We start from the raw sequence: 25,245 nt of genomic DNA, 5'->3' as shown, positions 1-25,245 counted from the left end.
TTTCAAGACTCTCAGGGAATGGAATTTGGGTCTTAATTTTTTTCTCTGAAAGTAATAACTATGTGATCCTGTGTGAAACCTCTTTACACTTACGTAACTTCAGCTGAAACTCAACTCTTTGAAGTGCACAGTGATCTACTGGGCATCTATCAAAACGTTCTTCTAATGTTTAATTGAAATCTACGCTCCCCATTAGACTTGGTTCTACCTTCTGGGCAGCAGAGAACAGGCCTGCCCCCTCCTCTCTGTGACAGCCATTGAAGTACTTGAAGAGAGTCATTCCTCAGTCTTCTATTTACCAAACTGAACATATCGAGTACCTTAAATTATTCCCCCAAATCCAGTAACCACTCTGTATTTTTAGCAAATTCCTATCAATCTGACCCAGATACTGCTAGATCAGAAACAGACAAAGTGTGGTCCACGAGTAGCAAGCAGCCCCAGGGCCATTTTTGTGGACCTCGGAATGAGTGTGTCAATGTTTTTTTTTTAATATGCCAAAAATGCCCTCCAAAGCCTTCTAGGGGGTATGGTGGGCATTTTCATCATGTTTGGAGGTCTCTTGCCACCTTAGAAGTGACTTCCACTCACTTTGCCCTGTTGCACCCAATGCAACATCTGGGGACACATGTGACATGCGGTGGGAAGGTGGCCTTTCGAAGTCTCCGGGGGGGGGGGGCTAATGTGGCCTCCTACCCTTCCACAGTTGCCTAGCCCTGCACTGAATCGAAAAGCATTTCCATTTATCGCCCTTCATGTTTGGTACCTAGTATTTCTTTTCTTTTCCAGTAAAACTACTCCAGATTTCATGCACAATGCCCTTGTTTTACATAAATATTCTAACTGGAGAAGATGCCCAGAACTGAAGTTTAAAAAAATTAAATAAATGCAGAATTCAAATTAGCTAGTTATAAACTATCACATCAAACCATCACCCAAAATGTCTCATTTTATTTATACTCACGTCTTCTTTATTTCGCAGTGCTCTTCCTTTTTGACCGACATCTTCAATGAGAATGTTTTGTAGATCTAGCAACTGATCAAAGGCCTTCTGATCTTCTTTGCTAAGTTCTTTGGAGTAGTCTTTGCCTTCATATATGTACATGTGGCCTTAAAAAGAAACAACCACCTCAAAATGAACTGCTGACATTACATTAGATTTTTATTTAAGATCAGGTTCACCACTGTAATCTCTCATAAAGTTGCCTTTAAGAAATTTTCCCTTCATGGATTTCTTTTTGTTTAGCAAGCTGCAGAGAACAGCCAGCTTCAGCTAGACTTTGGATAGAAAACCTAACCATTTATTTGCAACCTGCAGTCTTAATACGAAGTCTGCATCAGCACCAAAATGAAGAAAGAGTTGTTAAAAACTTTCATTAAGACAATTAATGGACTCAAGGTTTTTGGATGCAGAAGAAAACCAAAATATTTTTATTGTTTTTCTTAACCTAAAGCCACTACTATCCTTGTCAACGGTTACACTCACAAAGAAAACTAATTAAAACTGCTGTCTTCAGCACTTGGTAGGAAAAGTATGATACAAATTTAACTATCCTCCAGTTGGCAATTTCTGAACAAGACAGTCCTGAGGTTTCTATCTAGAAGGACTATTTCCTGAAATATAATCTTGTTTCATACCATAAACAATGGAATGTAATTTTGTAATGTTTTGCAAGACCCCCCCAAACCATTTATTAGTACTGATAAGGGCAACTTTCTTCTTTACCTATACAAGGCTAAATCTGAGACTAACTGTGCAAAAGAAGGCGTACTAGAAGCTTCCATAGACTTAGTCTACTTCCTCAAATGCATGAACAGGTGCCCAGGGAGGACTTTTATAATAAGACTGTATAAATAACCACGGAAATGCAAAACAATGGGGTATGGTAACAAGGTGGCAAGTTCAGTTTTAGCTATGGCTGTTGATGGACAAAGGCAGGAGGAAAGATGTTGCCTAAGGCGAGGGTGGGTGAAGGACCATCCAAATGGTGGAGGGAGTTTGGGAACGTGGTGTGTACAGACTGGGAACCAGAAAAGATACTATAAACTGGCCACACATCTACTCAGGAAATGTCATCATAATTTTGCATTTCATTCTGTTAATCTCAAAGGTACTATGAGATCCCTTGCATACTGATATTCTAGACTAACATGGCTATGTCTCTGAAGATTAGTAAATCCTATGTGGAAAGAGAAAATGTTGTCTGCCTTCAAGTTGCCTCTGACCTATGACAACCCTAAGGCGAATCTACCATGGGGTTTTCTGGGGCTGAGGGGGTAACTCACCCAAGATCACTTAGTGGGTTTCCATGGCTGAATGGGAACAGAACCCACATTTCCAGAGCCATAGTCGAACGCTCAGACCACTACACTACAGATAAGCAACTCCAGTTATGCAAATCAAGAATAAAATCTCAATATTCAGAATGTACTAGAGCTACAAAACACTCACTTAATGCTCCAGAGGGTTCTTAAAAGTGCACTGCACAGGCGCAGGAGGCATTTGTGTAAATCACAGAGACCACAAAGAAGAACCCTATTTTCTTCCACACGTCTTTGAATTCCAAACTAGATGTGATAGGACAGCTATCTACATTGGTTTATGAATTTTTCCTCCCAGAGAGCCATTTCAGTTTGAGGGAACATCAGATTTACTATGGCTTGTTACAGACTGCCAAAATAAAGCTGCTTTGGGTCTCTTTGGAGATATGCTATTTAAATTATGCATGAGTCCTAAGAGTCTGGAGGTCGCGCCAAAGCCACACTCCATTCCTAAGCACTGGAGTGCAGCTTTGGTGCAGCTTCCGGATTCTTAGGATGCATGCATCATTTAAACAGCATCCCTCCAAAGAGACCTGAAGCAGCTTTATTTTGGCAGTCTGTAACAAGTCTATGTTCAGTTATGTCTGACACCAGACTAAATTCTGAGAGATGAGCAAGGCTCTGAGGGATGTTTGTTTCCACCAGGGAAACAGTCTGGAGTTTTCCAGAAACAAAAGTTATATAAAATGTTGTGCAAAACAGCAGAGATATCTGATAACAAGATCAGAAAAGTAGCAGTGTTACATAAACAGGCAGAGTTAGGGTTTAGAAACCAATTTTAGTTCCAAACAGAGGTTAACTCTGATCCTAGTTGTTTTTTAACACCTATGTTGGTTTCATCAACATACTTTCTAGATTTTGCTCTTCATTTCCCTCTGTGGTAGACAGCACAGGATCCATTACCCATATTCCTCCTCTTGTCTCTCCAAGGATACTTCCCAAGTCCACATCACAGATGGTACTTCCATCCAACGATAACAGTTTGTCCAAACCAAACTTCAGGATTTCACTTAGCTTTTAAAAAATGAAGAAGGGTGAAAGTTAAAAGTTGAAGTTTCAGCTCTTGCATTGTTTCCAGAGCAGTGTTCTAATAGGTTGAGAAACAGGGATTTGACATGGGGAAACAATACCTAATCAATCTAATCCTCATAATATTACCTGCTTGTAAGGTAAAACATTAACAACACAACTCAGTTTGACAGTGATTAACTGATTTCAGAAGCCATAACTGGAATTATAGCTACAGTTATACAACCGTAACAGTAGCTATACTTTCTATTTTATCTTACATCACCCTGAAATTTTTAGATGGATATAACAAAATAATAAATAATAAAAAAGAATGTCTGAGTTATATTAATCACTTGGATATTTTAATTTGAGTTCAAGATCAAAATGTTAAGTAATTGATGTGAGAATAAAATTAAGGAAAGGTATTGTGGTTGTACCATTTCCTGGGAGCTTACTTAACATAAATTTTCTTGTGGTTCAACTGACCTTAATCAATTTATCAAAAATTGAAACTTTAAACTGTGGTTGCAAATTTCTGGTTGGTCTCAAAATTAGAGAGAAAATCTGTGAGCTGATATGGGTGGGCTTTGGCAAACAAGCAGCTAATAACCTGACAAGCTTTTAGAAACCTTGTACAAATCTGAAAACCACCTAATTTCCCCCGTTTGGTGCAGCTAGATCATATTGTTGTTTCCCACAGCTTTTTAATTAAAACGGATCTAGCTTTGAACATTTGCTTTCTTTTTTACCTGAACATCACCTGTGTCCTGTGAGTTCTGTGCTCCAAGTGCAAACTGCCCCCCTTCAATAATGGCATTAGTTAACTGGAGCTTTGATACGGCTCGTCGGTAGATCATCTCTTCTACGGTGTCTTTCCCAATCAAACGGATAATTTTTACAGGTCTTAAAGAGCATAACAAAAATGTATTTTAATATAACATATTAAATGTATACAATCATGTATATTACCATTATTGAAAATAAAAAAGCAAGCAGGGTTTACAAGCCCCTCAGAACAGAGATTGTTCATCCCAACCCAACAGTTCCCAAGAGAAAGCCTGTCAGTCACTCTTGTGCTACATAAATACTTCCATGAGGTGTCCCCATATCCAAAAACAGTTGCTCTGCCTTTCTACTTGTTCACTTTGGCAGACTGCTATGACTGAGGAGTGCCTCCTGGTAGTCCTACTATAGATAGGCATCAGGTAGGAGTCTTCTGTAGGATTTCCTGGCTTGCAGGCCTCCTGTTTGAGCTGGAAAGTGTTGCATAGAGCAGAGGGGGTGAGAAACCTGCGACGCTTGCAAAATTGTTGCATTCACAGTTCTCATCTGCCCATAGCCAGTGACTTGAAAACGATGGAGGCTGTAGCCCAATAGAAGCAGGCAAATATTTACCTAACAGTATGAAAATTTGTTGCTGCAAGACCCAGCCCAACTGCATTCTGGGAATGCAACTTGCTGAAAAAAGTTTCAGGTATGCTAAGTCCCAGAATGCACAAAGGAATCCTGAAGATCAAGTTGTTATAATTTATATTCCACCTTTTGGTCAATAGCACTCAATGTGGCAAACTCTTAAACAAAATGACAATAAAAATAATACACAACTAGAACATAAATGATAAAAAATGAACTCGAAAGAATATTAAGCACAGACACACACCTCTTAGTGTGTCAGGATTTAATTAGATCAAACTAATCCTGTCATTAGTTTGTTTCTAATTGTCATGTTTAAGTTAAATGTTTCATAAAAGTTATCTTTAGATTGCTTAATTTAGAATTGGGAATTGAGTTTGTATCATGGGGAGCCAGTGGATGCTGGGCTTAAGATGGACTGTAGCAGAGAATCCTGGGGAAGGAATTTTACCAGATTCTGTAACCATGAATTCATATATAATATGAATTACATATTGTTAGGTTTGCATTATATAGCTGTAAGTTTCCTTATCAGTTTATTATATTGTTATGTTAAGTTGTTCATAAGAATGTTATAGGTGAAAACTTTGTGAGTTCTGATTTCAGTGATTTTTACTGAAGACTTGTGTTCCTAGGGATCTAAACAAACAAAATCATAAGTGTCTATGCAAAGAACTAGAGAAATGGTGACCTGTTAAGCTGTTATAAATTGTTATAGGTTTGTTTTAATGCAAGGTTAATAATAGAGATGTTAAAAATGCAAACAGGATTTTTTTGTTTAGTAAAGGCTGAGTTTAAATGTGTTTTGAAGATTGTACTGTTAGGGTATTCAAATTTAGTGCCTGTGGTTAAATCAAAGTTTTAAATCCATTTCACTGTTTGAGAAGAGCCAGGTGCAAAGTGAGTGTTATGTTAACATGACAGTACCATCCTGAGAGAAGAGATTATGTACTGTCCTAAGGTATTTGAAGGCCATTAAACTGTTAATGATGATAACTAACCATTTGATGCCCTGAATCTCTGGGAACCAGGGTAGATAACTTGTGGGAAAGAATTTCATGTTCTGAGAACTATGTATTTTGCAAAGATGTTTTAAGAAAGTATTTGAGAGGGAAATTTTGAGTGGGAATAAAATATTCTAATGGCTTTTTGATTTTGGGAGTGAACCTGGTTTCTATTACTGTACAGGTATCTATGATTTTGGGTTTGCAATTGAGATCTGTCTTAAATGTTTTCCTAGGAAGTTGTATCCTCCATTCTTTCAATAAAGAGCTAATCTGTTAACTTCAGAAAGCAGTTATTGAGTACGGGGAGGGCAGTGGCAGTTCTTGACAGGATCTTAACTATCTTGATAAGAGACAGTTAAGAGCTGAACACTTAAGATCTGAACGGTGATCAATGTAGGCGAGCCAGTTAGGCTGCTAGGCCTAAGACCTCTCTACATAAAAATGTCTTTACTTTAGTTGTCACAGCACAGGACTACTTCTGCCTAATGCAAACACTTACGTTCTTTAATGCCAGCAGGTCTTTTCAATTATCACCTTCAAACAATTAATCTGGAGCACACACCCGACCGCCTTACAGGTATTTGGGTTGTGTTTGCTTTCAATATTCATTTGTGGTTTTACATTTTAAATAATGCTACATTCTGCAGTGCGCATTCCACCATTGCAGAATTAAACCTTTCAGTTGTTTTTACTGGAAAGAGAGTAGCACAGATTTTCAAACACAGTTGATGAAGAAAATGGAAAATAAGTCAAATACAGGTTTGTCTGACATTTACTTGCGGAATAAAAGTCTTAATATATTTTGTTTACCCAAAGCTGAGGAACTGACCTGTAGTCCACAAAATCTTATGTCAAATAAAACTGGTTAGCTTTTAAGATGCTACAACACTTCGATAAATTTTATGTAAAGGTCCATTTGAATGTTATTCTGGTCTCACTGCTTCCAGTTTTGCCTTATCTGCAAACTGGTGAAGTGTTCCTTCAAACCTTTCCTCTAAACATTTGATAAAAATGCCCAGTTATGGAAAATTCTGCTTGAACCCTCCTTCCTGGTTTAATTTTCCATTAATTAGGCTTAGTCTGCCTGGACTTCTGAAGAATCCAAGTGCTAGTGGCCCAGGAAATAAAGCATCAGCAACTGGTTGTTGGAAGGCCAGGTTCAAGACCCACCACAGCAACTTCCAAATGATGCGATGGGCTGGCATAGTCACAACAGCCAGCTAAAAATGAAGACAAGCCTTGATTAAAGGAGGGTATGGTGCTTTCCCATCAGTTGCAGCAAAGTGCACATCAGTTGTGCTTCATTGTGTCTTGGGCTCAAGATGTACTCAAAAAATACCAGGTCTTGGCTGTAGCTGTGTGGGGAAGGGCTCTATCAGTGCAGCAAGATTTGTGGAACGTGCTCACAGGGAAAGAAACCCATTGTGCATGCACATACATGCACAATGTACATTCTCACTTGTTCTGGCCAATCCTGTGGGCTCTTGCTATTGCTTGCAAGTCATTTTGTGGGTTAAAGTCGTTGTCAACAAAAACGATGGTGTCTGCTGCAGTTAGATTCATTCCAACTCCACCTTGGAAAACAAAGGAGGTTGCCATTAAAGTTCTCACAGATGAAAGCAAAGTCACACAGACATTTTAGCCCATTTGCAATCCAGACAAAAGGAGAAACAAAAACTTTTAGGCAACTGCATGGAAAACATTGCACAGAACTGTAGTTTTTAAAGCATGTCAAGCTAAAGACTCCAGGCTAGTAGAAATGTAAATCTGTCAAAATTATTATGTAGATTGCCATGCCCCACCAAAGATTTACATGTAGCTGACCCATGTTTAAAACTGTAGAGCTCCTATTAACACATGCAGTTGCAATTCAGTCTCCCTCTCCCAAGTGTAGCCTGGAAACACCAATTCTCCATGACAGATTTCAAGAGATGATTATTCCAGAGTGTATCTAGTAGCTATGTTGTTAATAATATTAATGTTGTTGTTGTGTGCCTTCAAGTAATTTCTGACTTTTGTTGACCCTAAGGTCAACCCATATTCATCATGGGTTTTCTTGGCAGAATTTGTTCAGCCTCCTGAGGCTGAGAGTGTGTAACTTGCCCAAAGTCACCTGGCGGGTTTCAATAGCTGAGCAGGGATTTGAACTCTGGTCTCCCATATCATAACCCAATGCTCAAACCACTATGCCACACTGGCTCTCCTGTGAATAAATACCTGAATATAACAGCAAACAAGGCTTCCTATGAAGTCAAGCCCTGATTACAGCAGGGTGTGGTGGGACTGGGGGATTCCTCCTTTCTGGCAGAGAAGACAAAGGGTCAACTTTTTGCACTGCTATGCAGCAACGAGATAGAACATGAAGAGAGGGCAAAAAAGGTGGAAGTCCTCTATGAGGACAAAATGATTGGGACCTCTCAGTGGCAGGTTATAGGACAGGCTCAACTGTAGATCAGACACACCCTGTTCAAATTAGTGCTGGGCTAATTTCTAAAGTGACAGAAAACCCAACAGCATGTGTTCATGGATACCACCACCCAAACCAACAAGGAACTGGAATCCCCAGTTACTTTTGTCTGTTGGGTGTATCTGTTTACACATATGTATACACACGCAGCAGATAAATCTCTCCACCTCTCAGATGTAGCTTTATGTAGAAAGAAAATCTGACAAACAGACCTCTGGTTTATCTGGACATGTGTTTACATAAGACTGTTCTATGACCTCCATACTATTTGGATATGTGAATGCGTATTCAGTTCAGTTTGTTCTGTCTGCATCTGTGCATTACTCATGAAGACAGCAAAAGGATAGTCACAGATTAGCAAGCTGCTACCTTCCCCCTTCCCTGTAAGCTTTGCCTCACCTGCTCTGGTGCTCAGAAGGAAGACAAAAATGGGCTTCTGCCCAAAGTTTTTAATGGCAAGGTGCCTTTCTTCACCTCGAACAGATCCATCCAGGCGCTCATAGCTGTAATCTTTTCAAAGTAAAGAGTGAGGTGTGAATGGAATGATTCAGACATTCAAAAGACTTGTTCTTGGAAAATTACACCAGATTTCAGGATAAGTTGCTTGTGACATTAACAGCCCCCTCACCCTGCATCTGTATAGCACTCCACATCTGTAGAGGTTAATTTTAACTGTGGTCTAATTTTCCTAGCCAAACGCAATTTACTCATCAGTTCCTATAACCTCATTCTGCAGGAAAAACCTGGTCAACAGTGTCGTACCTATTCTGTGGAATGAACCACACTGTTTCCTTATAGATGAAAGCATATAAAACCACTATTGTTCCTAGACACTTATTGCTTGCTGACTCTGTGCACCTTTGCACTAGTCTTTGTATCACTGGCATGTTACAGACTGCCTGAAATCGGCAGTCTGCCAGTGCCGTCATTTGCGGCATGGAGGAGTCCAGCGGCTAAACCGTGCGGCTCCTCCGCACCGCAAAAAAGAAGCCCCAAAATAGCGCTTCTTATTGTGGCGTGCTAATGACGTCGTGAGGCGCCAATGGTGCACTCTCAATGTCATTTGCACCGTGCAGATGCTAAGCGTCCGCTAAGCATCCGCTATGTCAAGATGGTGGCGCCCATGTAGAATGGGCACTGCCATTTTGTACATCCCCAGGATGTACTAGGGTTAGGTGCGTGCGTAAAGCACGCCCTTTCCTAACCTTAGTACATCCTGGGGACGTACTTTACGCCCGTGCGGAACAGGCCACTGTTAGCTTTTCCTATCTACATCATTCTCAGAGCATTCTGTACTTTGCCTTTGTCAAAGCTCCTCATTTGTAAAGCCCTTCTAATTTTGGTGCATTCCCCTTTTAGCCTGCACCATTGCCTATATATAATATATATTTTGGTATATTTACTTCCTAGACTTCTCAAATTCCTGCTTCTACCTTATGTAGTCTCCTCTGTCTGGTTCTAATGCTCAACTTCTTAAACATTTGTCCTATAGAATTCCAGAGGAGTTCATCATGTTCTTTATGCTTTGTAACATTGAATGGATATCCTAGCTATCTGATGATTTGGACAGCTGTGTCATCAAAATATTAGTGACATCCAAACTGTAAAAAAGCACTGACTGAGGAATTAACATTTAAGATAAAACCTACCACAGACAAAGGATAATGTGACAACTTTGAAGATGCATAGTATCATTTTACTCCCCACAGAACAAGTGTGTCTAAATTGTCTAAAGAAATTAGAACTTTTGGTCTTTCTTCTTTTTAAAGATACATACAATCAAGCTTGTCGCTATGGAGTGACATTAGACTATGTATGATAAAAACAGGGCACCTCCATCACCCTGATCTGTGGTAACTAATCTACCTACCAATGCATTGTACCAGCTACTTTTTATTGTTCTTTTGTTCTTACTTTTCTTTTCTATATTCATTTGTTATATGTTAAGTACCATTATTAGCTTATATTCTATTTCAGAATCAAAACAAACACAAAATCCAGATATCAGATTGTGGACTGAAACCCAGGCTCAAAAGTAAACGTGGGAGGACAAAGAGGGCACTAATCAAGACTCTGTTTAGGGTCCTTCTCTATACAAAGGCTTAGTTGACAAACTATTCTGCAACCACAACAGACCTTTTGGCAATAAAACCAGCTACTTTAAGAACTTGCAGTATTTACCTCTGTAATCCATGTAATCCTGCAGAATATCCAGCATTTGGGTCATCTGGGAAAACAGCAATACACGGTGACCACTAGAATGAAAAATAAAATAAAGCCTCTCACCCCAGTTCAGTGCAACGTTGCAGCACAGCACAGGCAAAATTAGAATTAGGCTTCAATCCCATTTAGAAGCAAATCCCATTGAACTGAGTAGTTATGAGAGTCGGCTATTCAATATGGACATCAGTCTAGAGTCCAGCCTCAGTAAACTCAGTTACTCTGTGTTCTTAGTAAATAAGCAGAGAAGTATCTATCCAATTGAAAGAAAAATTCATGGCCCCATCTTAGTGATCTATGCAAGGCGGAGACCACCTCTACAGTCTTAGTAATTATCTAGATAAAATATGGTTGTCTCATAAGGAGAATAAGATGAACACCATTCCACTTGTTTGTTGGCAAGTTTGATCACAGGAATAGGCCACCACAACCACACAGCACTGTGGGATATTTCATTAAGAAGCCAAGCCCTTCCTCCAGTCCATCTGCCTTGGTCCAGGCCTCGGAGGTGGAGAAGATCTGCTGGACCTGATCCTATTCCCCACCACCACTCCCTTCTCCTTTTGTGTCGTGTCTTTTTAGATTGCAAGCCTGAGGGCAGGGAACCGTCTGACTAAAAGATTGTATGTACAGCGCTGTGTAAATTTACAGCGCTTTATAAATAAAGGTTAATAATAATAATAATAATAATAATAATATTGCACATCCCAGACATTGAAACACCTCAGTTTTTCATTTTTGCCAAGACTACATTCAATTCTTTCTGTTAACAGTTCAAGTCCAACAGTTTAAGATCTCCAGTTCTGTTTAATCTTTAAAGTGGAACCTCCTCCCAAGAGTTACAATGCACAAGAAAGTGAGTGACCCAGGATTGTACCCAAACTTAGAGGCAAATCAGAGGTAGCCAACTGCCACAGGACTGGGAACTGGCTCTGTATGTGTGTGTTTTAAAAGTTTGCTTTAGTTGAACATACAGTCAGCTCCCCCTATCTACAGATTTTTTTTATTCACGAATTTAAGCATTCATGGATTGAAAATAATTTTAAAAGTATTAATTCCAAAAAGCAAATTTTGATTTTGCCATTGTATATTAGGGACACTATTTTACTATGTATTTAATACAGAATAAAATACAATTTACATTGCATTTAATGGGACTTGCACATCCATGGATTTTGGTATCCACAGGGAATCTTGGAACCAAACCCTAGCAGATATCAAGGGCCCACTATTAAAAATGTTTACCTGCATGTAAAATATACAGAGAGAGATTAAAAACTAACTGAAATGTTAAAAGTCTCTTTTTAATTCCATGCTGAATACAGAATATATTAAATTAATTATGAAGTGATTTAAATTTATTGTAGAATACTGTAGTTTTATATCAGCTTGGGGAACTATAAACTTTTATATTAGCTTGCTATATGAGATTAGCACAAAGAGCAGCAGTGGCAGCAGAAGCAAGAGCAGAAGCAGCAACTGGATACAGTCTTTGAAATGCTCACAAACCTAAGGTTTCTCCTGAGTCAAAGGTAACAACATCAGTCAATTGCATTGTGCAGGCTTTTGGGGCTGGGTAGGCAAAGCACCGACTTAGGAACAAGTGTTGCCCTCCAGTTCCTTTTTTTGTAGCTTCCAGTTCCCAATCCTCCTCCACAATCCTCTTTGGAAGTGGTGGGGAACGTATATGAACTGAATCTTGCAGAACCTTCCAAAAGCTGTGCTTCATCTTATACACATGTCAAAGGCCTGTTTTTCATTGTTTAACATAAAAAAGTATCTACTGTATTTTTCAAAATCAGAACATCAGGAGATCTGGCAGTATTTGTGAGCCTCACTAGGTACCCATACCACTCCTGACAAAAACCATGCCAGGGGAGGTATGTGCAGGACTGGTCATTATCCCAGCTATAGCATTCCCATCAGTCTGCATTGTTTCTGCAGCTGCAACATTTTCTGCAGGAGAAAACATGCACAAACAATATGAACATCAATAGGATTTTTGTCACAAGGGCAAGTAGCAGCTGGGATGGAGGATTTAGATCAGGAAAACACTTTTGAAGATAAAGACGATAAGCCTCAAAGAACACTATACAGTAGTTGTAAACAAATTCTCCTGTGATTTATTTATTTATTAGGCCGATCTGGTCACTCATCTCATGTCTCATGACTATCTTTGTTCAGTCTGATGCTTAAATTCTGTTGTCTTGTAATCTGTGGTAACATCTGGAAGGATTAAGAATTCTTACCAGGATTATTACAAACACTATAGGCGCAATCTAGTCAAAGGGGAAATACCTCTTCAGCAAGTAAGACTTACACACACACACTTTCTCTCTCTGAGATCTAAAATGCTTAAATGTTCAGCTGGATGTCATCTTTTAAAAATTCACCAGAAGTCTCTTTCTCTCTCTACCATGCTAAGTTGTTTCAGCTCCTCTTACTGAAATGCTAAACCAAGCCTTTCCCTCCAATTAGGAGATCTTTGTCAGTCTTCAAATCTGAAGGAAAGTGGCAATGCACTGGTCATTCAGACTTCAATCATCATGAAGAATATAAAACACAATAAAGCAAAACATACCCAGCATACAAGAAAGCGAGAAGCTTATCCAGTAAGTTCAGTTTCCCACTAGCTTCGATAAGATGATCCCCAATGACAAAGGGTTCTGGTTCAACACCTGAAATGGAAAGAGGTTTTAAGCAAGAAGCTCACTTACCCATCGTAAGTGCAAAGGCATTGCATCTCTGATTAAAAGTCTGTGGAGGCCACACCTTCTTGAATCCCAAGCACAAAAATAAATAATGCAGATATAAGTTAAAGGCATATAAATTAGAGATCAAGTTCCACCACCAAGCCTCCTTATTCAGTGCGTAAAGGCTCTAGCAAGGCCTCTTCAGAAAGTTCTTCTTTTTCTCAGCTCATTGGCACTTTCTCTGCTTGAGAGCTTTATCCACCCACCCCTTCCCAACAGAGGAGGAAGTGAATGCTAGCAGTGGCAATTACTAGCATGACAACTTGTATCCCCTCCCTCCCTTCACTGCCAGCCCACTTCTTCCTTGGGGTTCAGTTTGGTCTTGTACTGAAAAAGATTTCTCTATAGATATTAAAGCCCTGATATAAGCAATCAAATAAGCTGCACTCCAGTTGTGTGTCCTATGCAAGCTTGTTCAGAGCCAGTTTATTCAGTGTCGAAGACTCTTCTTCCCAAACAACTGAAAATTCACCCCAGAACTAACTGCTTGAGACAGAAATATTCTGTTTGATAAAAATAATATTGGAAGACCCCTGCAGGGGTCAATAAACTGTACTATCCATCATCTCAGTGCTGTTGACGTCATTCCACATCCAGAGTTGGATTGATGTCTCCTTCCCCTTTTCCTCCTAATGGACAAAGGAGCCATGGGATCTGTGCAGCAAAACAATACCATCAGCAATATTCCTCTTAGTCATCACTTGTTGTTGTTAACTGCCTCCAAGTTGACTTGGACTTAATGGCAACTCCATGAATGAGAGTCCTCCAAGTCACCCTATAATCTATTGCCCTGATTATCTCTTGCAGACTGAGGGCTGTGGCTTCCTTGACTGAGTCTATCCATCTGTAATGTGGTCTTCCTCTTTCCTACTTCCCTCAGCCTTAACAAGCATTATAATCTTTTCTAGTGAGTCATGCTTTCTTATATGGCCAAAGTACAACAGTCTCAGCTTAGTCATCATGGCTTCTAGGGAGAATTTAGACCTGATTTATTCTAGGACCCTTTTGTTTGTCTTTTCGGCTATCCATGGTATCCTCACAACTCTTCTCCAGCACTGCATCTCAAATGACTTGATTTTCTCCCTATGAACACTCTTCACTGGCCAGCTTTCACACTCATACACAGAAATGGGAAATACAATGGCATGGACAATCCCAACTTTAGAATTCAGTGAAGTGTATCAGTGTATCTTTACACTTCAGGATCTTGTCTAGTTCCTACACAGCTGCCTTTCTAAGTTCTAGTCTCCTTCTGATTTCTTGAATGCAGTGTAAACTATGATCAGAGACTGATCCAAAACATGGAATATCCTGAACTATCATCATTCTTACCATTGAACAAATATGGGTGAGCTACACATTTCCGGAGCTGAATTAACACATTTTGCAGCCTAGCTTTCTTCCCTGATTCATTTTCAAAGGCATCTGAAAGACAAATGAAAATGAACAAAATTGTTGAAGAAAGGTATGGTTATACTGTTTTCCGTCAAGATTTAATTGGAAAAATAGCTTATGGAGACGTTGAATTTGAATTATGGAGAAATTGAATTTTCATTAACGACAGTTTCAGATTCAAAGTCAATACATCCCTTACTACATTAACCAAACCTCTGACAGAATTCAAAGAAATAACTGTGTTAGTCCGTAGAATCAGTACGTGGAGAATCTTGTAGCACCTTTGAGACTCAGGGGCAGCAGAGATGGGCAGCTAGAAGCTGCCCCTTCCTGCTTTGGGTCGATGCTGTAGCAGCTGCATGCTGTGGCACCAACCAACTTCTTTAAAAAAGCTGCTCCTGGAAGGGGCGTCACAGGCACGCCGGCGCACTATGATGACGCCCCTTCCAGCCAGTGCCTTTTGGGTGCTATGCGCCACGGGCATCATCATAGAATCATAGAGTTGGAAGAGACCACTAGGGCCATCCAGTCCAACCCTCTGCCATGCAGGAAATCCAAATCAAAGCATCCCTGACAGATGGCCATCCAGCCTCTGTTTAAAGACCTCCAAGGAAGGAGACTCTATCACCCTCCGAGGGAGTGCATTCCATTGTCGAACAGCCCTAACTGTCAGGAAGTTCCTCCTAATGTTCAGGTGGAATCTCTTTTCCTGTAGCTTGCATCCATTGTTCCGGGTCCTGTTCTCTGGAGCAGCAGAAAACAAGCTTGCTCCCTCTTCAATATGACATCCCTTCAAATATTTAAACAGGGCGATCATATCACCTCTTAACCTTCTTTTCTCCAGGCTAAACATCCCCAGCTCCCTAAGTCGTTCCTCATAGGGCATGGTTTCCAGACCTTTCACCATTTTTGTCGCCCTCCTTTGGACACGCTCCAGTTTCTCAATGTCCTTTCTGAATTGTGGCGCCCAGAACTGGACACAATTTTCTAGGCGCATGCCATGTGGACTGGCAAATAGGCCAGTCCCTGCGCCAGAAGATAAATGGACATAAATCAGACATTAGGAATGGGAACACACACAAAAAAGTGGCAGAACATTTCAGTCTCCCTGGGCATTCCATCTCAGGCTTCAGAACAGTGGTCATTGAACAAAAGAACTACAAGGATAGATTGGAAAGAGAAACAGCAGAGTTGGAATTCATCCACAAACTACAGTCCCTCAGCAATGGATTGAACAAAGATAATGGTTTCTTTACTCACTGCACACACTTCAACACTATCTGACCTCATCCTCATGGGGGTGCCCTTCATTCACCTATCCTCCTCAATACAGACTAGTCCCACTGCAAAACTGGATCTGCCAGTTTATCTCAATACACAAAAGTCCAGTTTCGTAGGACCATCTAAAGCGAAGCAACTTCATTTCCATACACGAAGGATTTGTAATTTGAATTGACATCCTCACAAACCTCTGATAAAGAAACTACTTTTTACAGTCTTTGTTTCCCCACCCAAACCCCTTTCTTCCTCACCCACTCTCCAGCTGGATCTTTTTTCACTAGAATTCGAAGGATGGTGAAGTAGGGCTGAAGAAAAACAGATTTTGTGTCAGACTGCAGAAAAATGTCTGCAATAAACAATACCATAACACTTAATCTGGAAAGGAATGGGATTTTACCCTTTCCAGTCTTACTGTAGATGTATGCCTGCCTATAACAAGTAAGATAAACAGCTGCCTCCAGAACCTCTTACTAAGCACGCCTAAACAGCAAAACAGAGAATGGGAAAGCAGATAAATACGTTTAAATTGAACAAAAAACAAGAGGTATAAGTGTAGAACTGACTTATCGCTCTGCATTTAGCAATTTCATTGAAGCTTTCACTTATCCACATAACTGAAGTACAGTACAGTACTCTAGGCACAAGAGGCTCTGTTTTAGTATTTCATTAGCTTCCTGAACAGATGCTGGTCAGATTTAAGGACTCAGGGCAAGTTAAGAGAAATTTTTAGAGGGGAACATTATTTGGGGCACAATCAATTGATTTTTAAGTTTCCTGTTTTAGTATACATGTACACACACCACTGCATACCAAGACACCAAATATTTTCAGATCATGGTAAATTAAATTACTTATTTTAAAAATAATCACTCTATTTACCTAGGTCTTTCATCAAAATGGCCTTATAAAATTTTCTTTGCAATGCTGACATGCCATGGTAGAGAATGACCTCCATCTTCTTTGGGAGGTCACCTGCAACTTCTGCTTTCACTCTCCGGAGCAAGAATGGCTTCAACAGACTATGCAGTTCATTAGCTGATTAAAGGAGAGAGAAATGCCATTAAAGCCATTCTAAATCGCTGTACAGGAAGAACAACACCCAACATTCTCTTGGATCTTCTGTACAGAATCATGATGAAAAAGGACAATTGAAAGTGAATGAGGTTTCAAAGATCCAGGAGATTGCACCACCAAGGGTTGCAATGCCATTTCCTCCAAGTTCATACCCAAAAAGTTTTTGGTAGCACTTGAACAAAAGGGACTTATTTTTCTACCATCACATTCTTTCCTTTTGAAATTCTACAGGCATCATTATCTCTGAATTTTCTGTTTATCTGGGAAGACACCATGATAGTAAAAAAATAAAAAATGATGTCCTTCCCCCCCCACACACTATTATCGAACCAATTCGAAGAAGCTATAATGTTTTCAAGTGGTATGGGAAAGTGCTACCAGCAGAATACAGAATCCCATGTGGATTTGGGTAATAGTGCTTCTGCTTCACAGTTGATGGTAGAAACAGCACATCTTCCTATAGGAAAAATGTGCGCGCTTTTAATTTCCATGAAGACTCTTAAGCCAGTCACAACATTTTCACTTGCCTGCTTCACTTTCCTTTTCAACTTCATGGTAATACTGAACAAATTCTTCCACTAGCTCCTTGGGGAATATAACTGGTTCAATAAAAGCAAGCAGGGAATATAGTTCTTGGAGACTATTCTGAATGGGAGTGCCAGTCAGCAGGAGGCTGAAATCTGTTGAAAACTGGAAAAGATGCATACACTGAGGTACTGCTGAAGCAGTCACTATCACAAATGTGAAAAATTGTCACAAAGAAATACTGTCATACACACACAAGAAATACTTTCATATCCATAAATGTTACGATATGTTCAGTAATGGTTACCTTATAAGATAGCAGTGCATTCTCATAAACATATCAAGAACATGTTTTCTATGAACGGAGACTCTTCACAGCAGATAGACTACTTGCTATGAAACAACCTGCTGTAGATTTACCAATGAAAACTTTTTTTAACAGCTCATGCTAGTCCCGACAATGTACATTGTACAAATTTCTAAACAGATCTGGGGTGGATCCAGTGCAGCTCAAACAGTCCTGCATTGCTATCAGGTCCACACCTTCCAAGTTAGTAGGTATAAAATAGAAGGAGTTGAGGAAGGAAAATGATTTTGGTCCCCAATAAGACTACTAGATGCCTAAAGTTGCTTGGTCTTGTTGCACAGACAGTGAAGAAGAAAAGCAGGTCCAGTGTTAAGAACTCCATTTCCTTTCTCAAGAAACTTTGAGACTTTTTCCCTGGAAGACTTGAGGCCTTTTTACCAGAGTTAAGAAAGACACTCAGTTGTAGTTTATGTATTTTAGTAGAGTTCTGCATCTTCTATCTCCTTACTTTTCTCTGCCTTTAGAAAGTACTAATAGCTGTCTGAACCTTAAGAACCCAAATAGTCAAATAATCCCATATATGTAAAGGGGTTGAGAAAGATCCAACTTTTCTGAGTTTCTATCAGATGACACATCATAAACAAAAGAAAGAAAGGGCTGGTACACAAAGGCCAAAATAAAGCTGCTTCAGGTCACTTTGGAGGTATGCTGTTTAAATGATGCATGTGTCCTAAGAGGCCAGAAGCTGCACCAAAGCCACGCTCAGTCCTAAGGACTGGAATGCAGTTTTGGCGCAGCTTCTGGCCTCTTAAGATGCGTGTGTCATTTAAACAACATACCTCCAAAGTGACCCGAAGCAGCTTTATTTTGGCCTGTCTGTATGGGGCCAAAGAAAGAAAGAAATTGTACCACACTTTTACCTCAGAGAGTGTTTTGTGAAGTAATGAATCCTGATTCTTCAGTCTGTGAGCTTCATCTACAACAAGGCAAGCCCATTTAAATCTGAACACAAAACAGAAAAATCAGACAGACCAGATGTATCAGCCATAAGGAAAAAGTCCTGGGGTTCCCTTTCCTTCTTTCAAATTGAATGAATACTACCTTTCACCTCTGATGCTTCCTTCCCTTGCATTGTGCTACTGTTCTCCTTATGACTCCAAGGCTCCCCCCTGCCCCCCAGGTTAAGAGCAAACTGCTTCGACTAGTTCTCCCTCCCTCTCCTCCTAATTGACTTGGATTGGTAAAGCATCAAAAGGTAGTGCCCCTACAGGTCTGGCAATGTTTCTTCTTTTTAGATTACATTGGTGGGGTACAAACTGTCAGAAAGAGGAGCCTCCCTGGCGCCTCTCTTTGTTCCGCAGGAGCGATGCAGCAACCAAATTGTGCGGCGCTGCTGCGGAGCAAAAAAGGAGTGCCCGAAAGCAGCTCTTTTTTGCGGTGTTGCTGCGACGCCGCAAAGCTCCAGAGATGTCACGATGACGTCGCAGCTGTGCCTCCCCATCTGGAAGTGGCGCAGCTGTGACGTCGTTACGCGCCCCTTCTGGTGGGCGCACCTCATCACATGCACCCACCAGGCAACCCTTGCATGTGACGAAGGCGCCTCAAAGGCCCATCTGTTCCAGGCCATAGTTAAATTAACGTGCCCAGTTCTACAATATGGATTCATAGGCTTTTCAATCAGATTATATGGGTTTAAGAGAGCCAGAGGACACTACCAGGTCAATCAATGTAATGTAATGTAATCAATTAATACTTCAGAGATCACATGAAAAGTTTTTAAATAAAGTTTGTTTATCCCATTCCAGAAGAGATGATAGATCCCAACACACTTGAAGCCAGTTTAATCTATAAACCATTAAAATAGTACCCATTAATCTCAGGTTCCTGAAGTTAGTTTTAAAGCAAAATCACATGCTTCCTCTGAGGCAGTGGTTCCCAACCTTTCTAATCCCGTGACCCTATAATACAGTTCGTCATGTTGTGGTGACCCCCAACCATAAAATTATGACCAGCACCCTCTGAAGAAACCTGTCCAGAAAGCCCCAGGGTAGAGGGGCAGAGGGCCTGGTGGCGCAGTGGTTAAATGCCTGTACTGCAGCCACTCACTCAAAACCATAAGGTTCTGCGTTCAAGACCAGCAAAAGGGTTCAAGCTTGACTCAGGCTTGCCTCCTTCTGAGGTGGCTAAAATGAGTACCCAGATTGTTGGGGGCAAATTAGCTTACAGTTGTAAACAGCTTAGACACTGCTTAGGCAGTATGAAGTTGTAAACCGCTTAGACACTGCTTAGGTATATAAATGAAGCTTGTTTAGTGGTTCAAAGTAAAACTGGAACTCATTGGCTGTGCTGTCCCTTTTTGCAGAGCTCTATGTTCCTGAGAGAAGAAGGAAATGGGATGCTGTGGGCAGTTGCTAAAAAACTGAGAGGCCTGGAGGTGGCTGCTACTTTAATGAGCTTAGCTTGGGGCCCTTTGTTTGTGAAGTGGTGCTTTGAGGGGGGGTCCCCTGTGAAACTGTAATTCGACCCCCAAAGGGGTCCTGACCCCCAGGTTGGGAACCACTGCTCTGAAGGAAGCTCAGATAACCAAATCTGAACTTGTTTTATGAAAACTTATGTGTAAATGTGATGTCCTCACCGTTTCAGAAATGCAGCATCTCTGAGGCACATCTGAAAAACAAGTGGAACAAAACTTTTATTCACATACTTCTGCAGGTGATCAGGTTTACTTTTCCCTGTTTTTAAAAAGAAAAGCCGTACACTGATCAAATTAAACAAACCTAAAAATCTGTTATCATATTCTCCACAGCTTTAGAAACCAGATCCATTGATGCCATTCATATCCTTTGAACCCATCCTCCCAAAGAACAGTGCCTTTAGAATTGCCCTGGGTTTTTAAAATATATATATATATATTTAAAAACCCAGGGCAATTCTAATGGCACTGTTCTTTGGGAGGTTCTGCACAGAGTACAGACAGTGCTTCCCAATGGGTTCAATCTGTCTTGTTTTTGCGTCTTAATGTAATGAACCCTGGAATAATATAATTTAGCTCAAAATGATGAAAACGGAGAGAAGGTTTAGTTCTCAGATAAGCACTATGCAAATATTTCTTTCACAACCCACACAACCAGAACTGCACAGTGGAGTTGGGGGATGAGTCCAATGGTCCTTATCTGAATCTGGCATCCTCCTTACCTGTCACTGTCACATCTCACACATTCAATAGTGAATGTCAGCAATAGGGAGCCTTCTCTAGTCTGATAGGCTCCCTCATGTCTTTAAATCCTTGCAAAATTAGGGTTGTAAATTCTGACGACAGAGCACTTAAATAGAGATGTTTATCCTAACCTCAAAGGGGGATAAGGCACCAGAATATGCAGGACATTTAGGTAAAATTTAGGACACAACCAATTAAGAGCTAAGAACAATAATATAATTTTGTTCCATGTGGTTTATTTACAACTATATTACATATACCATATTTTAGCATGTACTCAAATGTATTTTCTGATGAACTTATCTTCATTAAAATGCCTTCTTGGCTTGCAATATACTTACAGAACTTTGAGCAAGCTTAAAATGGTACAGTGTGCCCGCGTCATACGCGGGCGCGCTTTACGCGGCTTGAGCATACGCGCTCAAGCCGTGGGACGTGCGCGGGGCGGAATGGGCGCACGTGCCCGTTGCACCTCGCGCGCTGCCGCGCATGAGCCCCATTGTTTACAATGAGGCTTGAGCATAGGTGGAATTCCCCTTATGCGGAGGGATCCGGAATGGATCCCCATGTGAGGTAAGGGTCCACTGTACTTTACTAGCAACAGACCCTTGACTGAATCTATATTTAAACTATTCCTTTCATTTGTCCATTCTGCTGAAAGTAAGAGGGAAACTCTTTCAGCATTTGCATTGTGTCCTCAAACAACCTATTGCCTAACACATTATTGGTCCCTTTCCCCTCAAAGAAACAAACTACGCATTGATTTCTGGGAGCAAGTCTTAGCTCCCTATTTGCAGTGAAGTCAGTGACACATTTCTTGAAGGGGAAATCCAAGAAGAAATGCACCACCACAGCAAACATGCAGGTTGGGAAGATACAAAACTGAGCACAAATATTGACGGATCTCCGTAGACAAAGCAAAGTACCTCATAGGTTGTCAGCAGAATGTGGAAATTATTATTTGATGTTATGTCCTGTTGTAGTTTGGCTCTTTCTTCCTTGTCACCTGAATAGGTTATGAAGGAAAGCCGTGGGGCAAACCTATTTTTAATTTAAAAATAAGTAACATTTAGCAATACGTAAGGAACACTAATAGAATATATAACTGTCTTGTACTGAGTCGGATCATTAATTCATCTAGTCTAGTACTGCCCATTCTAATTTAGGATGGTTTTCACTGTGATGCCAGGGACACACCTGGGATCTTTTTTACACAGGGTATTTGCTCACACTGGAGGCTTTTTTCCTCATCTGCACATAGTGTCTGAAAATGACACAAGTTATACACTTTGTAGAAGTACTGTGAAGGGCAGAAGGGTCCAGTGGCTATATATGAGTTGAGCTGCATTCTTCTTTTAGCATTCTGTCCTTGTCTTTCCCATCTCCCTTAACCTAAATGCATATCTTTTATCCTATTACTTCTCAATTTGAGGATAAATAACTAAATATGCTATCATTTTTTGGTAACAGCAAGGTACCCTGGATGCTCTTCTCTCACTGCTGTGTCAGAATTTTGATTATTTATACATAATTGTAGAGAGAGAGAGAAATGAGAGCATGGTGTAGTGGTCTGAGCGCTGGACGATGACTCTGGAGATTAGGGTTTGATTTCCCGCTGAGCCATGGAAACCACTGGGCCACCCTGGGTGGATCACATACACTCTCAGCTCCAGAAAACCTTATAAGTTTGCTTTAGGGTCACCATAAGTGAGAACCAACTTGAAGGCATACACCAATAGACAGATAAAAATCAGTGTCTCCTTGCTATATGTCTGTTATACAAGATATGTACACAGTAGCACTTACATAATTAAAAATGTGAACATCACAACAACTATGCAACACAGTAGTAACACAGACAGGGGATTACAGTACTTCTTTAGCATTCCTAAAGATGAGAAATATCCACAGCTATAAGAACTAGATTTTTCATGTCCATGTTACAAGATAGTCTGAGTTTAAAACACATTCAGACTTGATAGTATTTCCGTATTACACTGCTTTAAATTTCTAGAGATTTGCAAAGCTTACCTGTCAAGTTCTTCCTCCCAGTTATTTAACACGGACAGAGGACAAAGGATCAAAAAAGGCCTTCTGTTAAGTTTTCCACTTAGGACAACAAGTAGAGAAATGGTCTGCGATATATGAGAAAATACAGAGATACTGTGTCATAAACTGCAATGTAAAGCTACTTCAGTTACCAATGAAGAACAATACATGATGCCAACCTTGCATACAAGTGAAGGTGCAGAGTCAGGCAAGTTACTCTGGAAAACAAAACATGAAATCTCACAAGCATTTCCACCTGCTCTCCCTCCCCATTCCCTGACAGTAAAAATACAGTGATTAGGAATAGATACTGGAGCACCTATTATAGATTAGCAGAAAAAGGAGACTGGTCTCCACATGCTTATTAATAGCCTGAATTTATTCATAAAATGCCCAGTGTGTTTCAGCCTGTAGATAAATTGGTTGGCCTTCTTCAGGAGCTACATTAAAAATAAAGACAAATGCATACATTAACTAAAATTCTTTTAAAATAGGATAACACATAAATATAAATATTATATTTATAGGTTACATACTATTACTTCAAACACCATTTTTTCTTCTGTAATTACAAACAGACCCTCTCCAGTAGCTGTACCAAAAAGAATATTTATATTTATGTGTTGTCCTTTTGTAAAAGATTTTAAGATATATATGTGTGTATGTGTGTTTTAACATAGCCCCTGAAGAAGGCCAACCAGTTTACGTACAAGCCAAAACGCACTGGGCTTTCTATGAATAAACTCAGACCATGAATAAGTACACGGAGACCAGTCTCCTTTTTCTGCCGAGTAAAAATACAATAACAGCAAAGCAAACAGCAATATATTTTAAATCTGATGCTTTGGCAGTTGTTTCATCCAGCTTAAAGCAGACTCAGCTCTGCATGTACTGTATATACTCGACTATATGTATAAATCAAGGGCAGGTTATGGGGCCAGAATTATGGATTTTGCCATGTCCCGTGGATAAATCAAGGGCAAAACTTGGAGGCTCCTTCATGTGCGTATATGTGCGTGCGGCAAGAGAGATTCTAATTGAAGCTTTTTGCTTCAGCGTTTCAGCTTTCATTTGGGACAGCCCCCATTGACCCCACTGGAGGATGCACGCAGCCACGTGGACATTATGGAAAATGGAAGCTCACCTCAAGTCCCGTTCTCCCTAATGGTGTCGCAGCTGCATGCATGCGCCCCTCCATTGGGGACAATGGAACTTGAACATCTGTGGATTTTGGTATCTGTGCCGGAGTGGCAGTGGTCCAGAACAGATCCCCCATATATACCGAGAACCTACTGTATTCTTGTGTAACAAATGTGGACAAAGTACAGACCTTCAGATGTTGTTGGATTGCAAGTCTCATCACTCCTAGCCTAGAGTAAAATTGTAGTGGTTTGAGCAAGAAATACTGGAGTAGCATGTAGTGGTTTGAGCACTGAACTACAGCTGTGGAAAGCCAGGGTTTGAACCCTTGCTTGGCTGTGGAAACCCACTGGGTACCTTGCGCATCACACTCTCACAGTTTCAGGGGAAGGCAATGACAAACCTTCTAAGAAAACCCCTTTGGCAGAAAAAACTTGAAGACACACAACATCAAATCCAACAACATCCAGAAGACTGAATTCCTGATCTACAATGAAAAAGATATCAGGGTTTCCTGCAGGAGGGAGTGATACACCTGGCAAGTCTTCCCAAGTCCCATTTCGTCACCCAGGATGCAGCCGTGCAAATCTTCATAGCAGCATATCAACCAGTTTACACCTTCCATCTGATAGGGACGTAGATTGATGCCTTGAATGAACAAAAAAGAAAAAGAACAACGTATACGGAGAAGTTTACACCTAGTTTACAGATTAAGGCTGGAACTGCAAGAAATGCTCAGTTATTTGTTCAGTTTAAGCTTTTCCCCTGAACGCACATCATGAAGAAACGTATGCACTATCCAGGCAGATCCTGAAGGATTTATATAATGTCACACCCTAATGGGCCTAATGGGCTTCCTCCCAGACTTCAAGCTGGGTGGGAAAGAGTTGTTTGCACACCATAGCGCATTTTGGAGGTGCTGAGCTTGACTGCATGGATTACTATTTCTTCTGTGCTTAGTCACAGTGTTGAGAGGAAGCCTAGTGATTGTTTTGGCATGGCATTTCTGAAACATTTCTGCATGGCAGAGTGGGAGTTCCTGCATGGCAGAGTGGGAGTTCCTG

General features: G+C 40.5%; 1 protein-coding gene across 2 annotated transcripts in view; it reads right to left on the bottom strand.

Annotated features, from left to right (window-relative positions):
• CHD1L (chromodomain helicase DNA binding protein 1 like) overlaps nucleotides 1-24,864 on the bottom strand; it is a 31,835-nt gene extending 6,971 nt beyond the window's left edge. The window contains exons 1-15 of one of the 2 annotated variants that reach the window (XR_006101977.1): nucleotides 24,717-24,864; nucleotides 23,024-23,127; nucleotides 21,919-22,033; nucleotides 20,411-20,442; nucleotides 18,696-18,777; nucleotides 17,471-17,633; nucleotides 16,749-16,904; nucleotides 14,526-14,618; nucleotides 13,022-13,118; nucleotides 10,402-10,475; nucleotides 8,620-8,730; nucleotides 7,213-7,327; nucleotides 4,083-4,236; nucleotides 3,171-3,336; nucleotides 965-1,110 (exon numbers count right to left, since the gene is read on the bottom strand). Coding sequence is in view for 1 of the 2 variants with exons in the window: in XM_042449803.1 (XP_042305737.1) it covers nucleotides 965-1,110; nucleotides 3,171-3,336; nucleotides 4,083-4,236; nucleotides 7,213-7,327; nucleotides 8,620-8,730; nucleotides 10,402-10,475; nucleotides 13,022-13,118; nucleotides 14,526-14,618; nucleotides 16,749-16,904; nucleotides 17,471-17,633; nucleotides 18,696-18,777; nucleotides 20,411-20,442; nucleotides 21,919-22,033; nucleotides 23,024-23,127; nucleotides 24,717-24,806 (1,698 nt within the window). In the remaining variant the exon portion in view is untranslated. The remainder of the gene's footprint in view (nucleotides 1-964; nucleotides 1,111-3,170; nucleotides 3,337-4,082; nucleotides 4,237-7,212; nucleotides 7,328-8,619; nucleotides 8,731-10,401; nucleotides 10,476-13,021; nucleotides 13,119-14,525; nucleotides 14,619-16,748; nucleotides 16,905-17,470; nucleotides 17,634-18,695; nucleotides 18,778-20,410; nucleotides 20,443-21,918; nucleotides 22,034-23,023; nucleotides 23,128-24,716) is intronic. The other variant, XM_042449803.1, reaches the window with a different exon arrangement.
• Nucleotides 24,865-25,245: the final 381 nt, after the last annotated feature.

Source organism: Sceloporus undulatus, chromosome 2 (genome assembly GCF_019175285.1).
Source record: "Sceloporus undulatus isolate JIND9_A2432 ecotype Alabama chromosome 2, SceUnd_v1.1, whole genome shotgun sequence".
Taxonomy (NCBI): domain Eukaryota; kingdom Metazoa; phylum Chordata; class Lepidosauria; order Squamata; family Phrynosomatidae; genus Sceloporus; species Sceloporus undulatus.
Note: the sequence above shows the minus strand (reverse complement) of the source record. Positions and strands in the feature narration are given on the sequence as shown.